Genomic DNA, 6,129 nt, shown 5'->3' with positions numbered 1-6,129 from the left:
GAATTTGTTTGCATCTTGATTGCAGGAGGTATATTCATTTTTATTAATAGACTTAGTTATATACAAATAAACGCAAAAAGCAAGTATCAACTGAAAGGTTTGGTTGGGTAGTCAACTGATTTTGTTCTTTTTTAAGGCAATTCAAGGGGGTAACATTTGAAAGGTTTCTAAATGATGCACACTCTAATCATTCATTCTTTGTTAAAATACAACACAAACCAACAGCTACAATGCTTTTTATTTTTAACAAAAAGGATGTAAGGAGGGTGAGAAAAGCAGGGGAGAGTAAGATAGGATGTAAAGTGTAATGTATCTCTGGACACCATCCCTCTCTGCCTGCCGCACACCCAAAAGTTTTGAATAATTTAAAGGATACCACTTACAGTACCAGAACACCATCAAAATAATTGTCTTTATCAGGGTCCAAAAATACAATGATTATGAATGAGCCGTGACCAGATATGGAATTTTACTGGAAATGTAACTGTGGTCAGCAGTCCAATGGTGTGCACAGTGCCTTCAGTTAATGCACTTGAGCATACGTAATTACATTTCTGGCAGGGTCCACACCCCCAAGAAAAGGTAAAGCTAAGCATTTCATTTCTACATTCTAAACTCTGGAATCACAGAGCCCAGTTTAAAAGAAAAGTCACAGTGGATCACAGTGGATAAGAGATGTATATAAAAAATACAAGGTGTTTCTTTCAAATCAGGAGTTGTGGGACTACATTCTTTTTTTTTTTTTTTTTTTCTTTTCTTACAAAATGCGATTTAAAAAAGGATAGAGACTCCAGTTCATGTTATACTACAGACTTAGACAGTGAATAAGTATACTGCATGTTTTGGTAGTCAGTCTTCAGGCTTGCTTTCATTTCCCCTAGCCCCAGGTTTCTTTAGGGTAAAACATGTGAGTCCTGAATAAACATATAAAAATGCATTTGCAGCTCTTTTCTTGAATTCTGCAGACTTCAAAGCCTGCAAGTCATATATTCCATCATCAGTGACCACAATTTTTTCTTTAGCTTTGTACACCTATTGTATAACAGTGCATGGCACAAATGTACAAGAAAATACTGGTTTAATCTCTACAGTTTCTATATGGAGTAAAATAAGTTAACTTTTCTAATGAGAATAGCTGACAGGCAGCATATATCTTTATTTTACATTTTAAAGTCTCTGCAGGCATCTACTTTGGTTAGTTATCAACAATCGTAACATAAGCACTGATCAGAGAACTGAGCAGCATTCCAATAACGTTAACAGATATATTATTTCTTTCTTTTTGAAATACTGGGAAAGCCCAGTTTTAAAATACTATTAAAATGTTCTAACATTTACATACTATGAAGAGTTAGATCTAATAAAATAACATTTCTTCAAAAATAATCTTGCAGTGTTCTTTTAGGCATGCTCTGAGACGTTATCACCAAACATCCATACCTTGAAAATATCACATATCCACACATCCCAACTCACACACACATAATTCCTTATACAGACCAAAAAACAAACCAAAAAAAACCCAAACCCTTATCCCACATACTGAAAAATCAATGGTTTTTGTAAATGAGTCTTGATGTGTATAGCTGACTGCATGTTCATCTGGATGATTAAGCATCAATTGCAGGTTAGGTTTTCGACTGCTAGAAATTCAAGCAGCTTTGCAGGTCTTCAGCTAAAATGAAACGGCCTTGATTTCAGCCTCATTTCACCCGCTTTTGGATGTTTCAGTATTGGAGGCCATTATTGCAAACATTCTTGGAATTATTTTCTTTCCCCAGAAAGTAATGTATTTGTAGGCATCACTTTTAGCCCTTTTCTTTTCACGTAGGTTAAGTAATTAAAAAATACCTTCTTCATACAGTTATTGTGGGAGATGTTGGCAGCTGTTAAAATACCAGATTTTTTTTCTTTCAGATCTTTGTTTTTGATCCAGTTTGACATTAGTTAAGCTAAAAAGTAGATGCTGCCAGAAAGTTATCAGTGAATGCAAGGGTCCATAAAAGGTGCTTGGTTTAATATTCTTCATCATCTTCAGTTTAGTTTCTTTCCTAAAGGCCTGAAGTATCTCAGAATCCAGTGCTCACCATATTTCCCATTGGTTTGGGCTGTGCTAGAAGTTGGTATGATTGCACCATGCGTAGAGATTCTCTTATTTCCAGATTAAGTTCCATCAGTTTGTAGTTGGCTTCTGACATGTCCAGGTTAGAGCCTATAACTGCAAAGCTTCCTGTCTGGCCTAGTGTCTGATGATGGAAATATATATGTAACAGTGTCTGCACAGGGTCATCTTCACAACTGCCAAAGATATCACTGGGCCAGAGAGATCTGAAAATACACAATAGTTTTTCAGTTCTGAGACTTAGGCAATTATTAGTTAAGACTAACTCAATTTAAGTTAAATACCTATAACAACATTTCCTTGTGAATAACATGATCTGTTTTAATATTTGAGCAAATATTACTCAAAGTACCACCTGAAAGTGAAAAGAAATCTAAAATTGGTATCATTTCAATGGCAACTGTTAAAGATACTCATGTTTTCCTTTCATAAAGACATGATATGGAAACAGCAAATTGAAAATGAAAACCTAGTATTACTAAACTTCCTGTCTAATTTACAGGCATCACCTTTAAATCCTGTCACATTTTACCTGAAAGCTTTGACTTGTACTACAGCTGATATAAATTCCTTATTTTTCAAAGTTTCAATTAAAGAATGAATGGCAGTTTCTATAGTAGTTTGTGCAGCTTTGGAAATGTCAATTTCTTCATTTTCGGAAACGGACTCAGCTTCTTTGAGGATACTTTCCAGTTGGGCAAGTTCCTCTGACATGTTGATGACCTAAAACAAATACATCTTTAAGGATCTATTTGTATGTTTGGTAACAAAAACATTTAGTTGGCTACAAGAATATACCTGATGGTAGTACCATTGTTGCTCTTATTTTAAAGAGTATTTAAAAATGTTTGCCTTGGAAGAAAGGGCAGTTAATATTTCGAGTACTCCAACTCCATTCTGTAGGAGCAAATAAATTCCACCAAATAGTAGTCTTGAAATTAAATGTTCTTGATAAAGCAACAAGTTGTAATAAACAGATGTCTATATTGATTTTAATATTACTACATTTTGGATAGTAAAAGTACATTTACTGTTATGGGGGATCATGAAAACTATGTGACAGTAAGATTATTTACCCCAGGGTATTTATATAAATATAAATATATATATTTATTTATTTACAGATTTAATGACTGAGAAATCATTTCCCCAATGATAGTTTTATTACTAGCAGATGACAAGGGGAGAAAAAGACTAAAGTTAGCATCTTTGAGGCTATGTATTGATTTTCAACATTCAAAGTGTTTTTTAACATGTTTATTCTTGTGTGCATTAATAGAACTATAACAATATGGGCTGGGTGTGGTGGCTTATGCCTGTAATCCCAGCACTTTGGGACGCTAGGGCAGTGGATCACCTGAGGTCATGAGATTGAGACCAGCCTGGCCCACATGGTGAAACCCTGTCTCTACTAAAAATACAAAAAAGTTAGCTGGACGTGGTGGTGCACACCGGTAGTCCGAGCTGCTTGGGAGGCTGAGGCAGGAGAATTGCTTGAACCCAGGAGGTGGAAGTTGCAGTGAGTTGAGATCATGCCATTGCACTGCAGCCTGGGCAAAAGAGGGAGACTCTGCCTCAAAAAACAATCAAACAAAAACTATAGAAATATGAACAACATGTTGGGGGAGGGGTGGTTGATGATACAGTTTTATGTCTGTATTGAACTGACGTGCTTTATTTGACTTTTGATTTTCTGAGACAGGGTCTTGCTCTGTCACCTATGCTGGAGTGCAGTGCTATAGTCATAGCTCACTGCAGCTTCTAACTCCTGGGCTCAAGTCATTGTCCCAGCTCAGCCTCCCAAGTAACTAGGACTATAGGTATGTGCCACCATCCCTGGCTTTTACTTGACTTTCGATTATAGATGATCTGTTTCTGCTATGGAAGCCTTTAAGGTCTGGAACCTTTTACAACTGCTGGATATCTGCTGTCTTATTTACTCATAGGTCCTGACATAGCACATCATTAAAAAACAAAGTATTCCTTAACTGAAAAAAAAAAAAAAGACCACTCTAAGTGACTTTTGACTTAAGCTGTTCTAACAACTAATAAATGTATATTTTAAAAATGTTCTAGAATCAGTTACTGATGCCTAATACAACTGAATATTTACCTCTGCTTCATTTTTTATCGTATTTACTTGGTTGATAAGTTTACAGTAGGCCTGGAACAGAAGCAGCAATTGAAAATGCAATTTGTATAATCTTCGGCAGAGCTCCAATTCCTAGAAATAAATAACATTACATTAAATTTAGGTGTTGTTTTCTAGACAGCATATTTCCAATGAAAATTTATAGTTAAAATTGTCTTGTCGTTTATTTTTCTGCAGTAAGCAAGTTAATATGGTGTGAAGCTGATGAAAGGCAGGTGAAATATGCTTTAAAGACTAAGATTAAAAACAAATATCACTGCTGGTTACATAATTCAGTTTTAATGTTAAGCACATTTTCACATTCTACAAATAGACTGTTTCAGCAGGCAATTAATAGGATACTTTAAAAAGGATTCATTAGAATTTAAAACTTTAAATTCATAATTAAAATAATCTACAAATGCAAAGACTTTTGCCCTCATTGAGATGTAGATCTCACTGCATTTATCAACAAATGCTTGATAAAGCAAAGTGAAACCGGATAACCGCTTACCTAAAAAGTAAGAAAAGCTGTCTTTTAAAGTGAGATCAGCTTTCTAAAGAAAACCACTTGGTAATCTCATTGAAATGAAACTATGAAATTAACACATGGGCTGAGCATGGTGGCTCACGCCTGTAATCCTAGCACTTTGGGAGGCCGAAGCAGGCAGATCACTTGAGCTCAGGAGTTTGAAACCAGCCTGGCCAATGTGGTGAAACCCTGTCTCGACTAAAAATACAAAAAAAATTAGCGGGGCATGGTGGCGGGTGTATGTAATCTCAGCTACTGGGGAGGCTGAGGCAGGAGAATCGCTTGAACCCAGGAGGCAGAGGTTGCAGTGGGTCAAGATCATGTCACTGCCCTCCAGCCTGGGCAACAGAGCAAGACTCCATCTCAAAAAAAAAAAAAAAAAAAAAAAAAAGCACTCTTTTTAAATTAAGAAATTTAAAAGGAGATATATTTAAGAAAAAGGTGACTGCTAATTTTATGTATTTTAACATCTATTTTAATAGAACCAATATTTCATGGATTAGGGCTTTGCAAAACTGAAGCACATACTACTTGTAAAGTAGTCCATGACAAAACATTGCTAGGTCACAAATGGACAAATGGCAGATGAAAACCAGTTTGTCTGGCAAGGGTGAGTGGTCTATAAATCAAGACAGGTCACTTACTGCTAGTATTTCCATTTGCTAAGCAAGAAGGTGATCAGGTCACAAAAAATACAAAGGAAGAAAAAGACCAAGAATTAGTGTAAGAAATCATTTTAACTAGGGTCACAGATGTTCCAGGTAAACTGAAGAACATATATTTATACCCCAAAGAAAACTATATGAAATTATATCCAGAATAAAACTTTTTAGACATTTACTGCAACAATTCAGGGTGTTTTTAAACACTGCCAAATAATAAATTACATTTAGACTATGACTTATTTCTGTGTAAAAGCTACAGTGAATAAAACTGAACTATTGTGATCTTGGCAAATTTGGCTATCCAGGTTTAAAAAAAAAAACAAAACCCAACTGTAACAATAAAACTTATATTTGTAAACTGGAAAACTTATGATTAGAAAATAAGAAACAAATTAATTACTATTACTTCTCAGAAAAGAATTGGCTTATAATCGTACATAATAAATACTTATCCATCACCATCAAAAGATTATCTCTGGGGTGGCTCATTCCAGGCTTCCTATCCTTTATGGTCTAATTAATTAGGTCCTACTTTGCCATAATTGGTGCTGAGCCACAGGGTGAAATATCAAAAGCAGATGCGTGTTCTAAATTGCATTCCAAAGGTACTTCAGTAGGTTTCAGAAACTTAACCCGACTAGGTTTGAATCAACATAATGTATGTAAAACACAGTAAAAA

General features: G+C 35.3%; 1 protein-coding gene across 8 annotated transcripts in view; it reads right to left on the bottom strand.

The window, feature by feature from the left end:
- Positions 1-220: 220 nt before the first annotated feature.
- The window catches only part of FRYL (FRY like transcription coactivator), a 297,483-nt gene continuing 291,574 nt past the window's right edge, over positions 221-6,129 (bottom strand). For 6 of the 8 annotated variants that reach the window (XM_033214725.1, XM_033214724.1, XM_033214732.1 and 3 more), the window contains 4 exons: positions 5,430-5,447; positions 4,236-4,346; positions 2,655-2,845; positions 221-2,328 (listed from right to left, as the gene is read on the bottom strand). In XM_033214725.1, the coding sequence (XP_033070616.1) occupies positions 2,070-2,328; positions 2,655-2,845; positions 4,236-4,346; positions 5,430-5,447 (579 nt within the window). In that variant the 3' untranslated portion in view covers positions 221-2,069. The remainder of the gene's footprint in view (positions 2,329-2,654; positions 2,846-4,235; positions 4,347-5,429; positions 5,448-6,129) is intronic. The other 2 variants (XM_033214728.1, XM_033214731.1) reach the window with 2 other exon arrangements.

Source organism: Trachypithecus francoisi, unplaced genomic scaffold (assembly GCF_009764315.1).
Source record: "Trachypithecus francoisi isolate TF-2019V2 unplaced genomic scaffold, Tfra_2.0 Lachesis_group1, whole genome shotgun sequence".
Taxonomy (NCBI): Eukaryota; Metazoa; Chordata; class Mammalia; order Primates; family Cercopithecidae; genus Trachypithecus; species Trachypithecus francoisi.
Note: the sequence above shows the minus strand (reverse complement) of the source record. Positions and strands in the feature narration are given on the sequence as shown.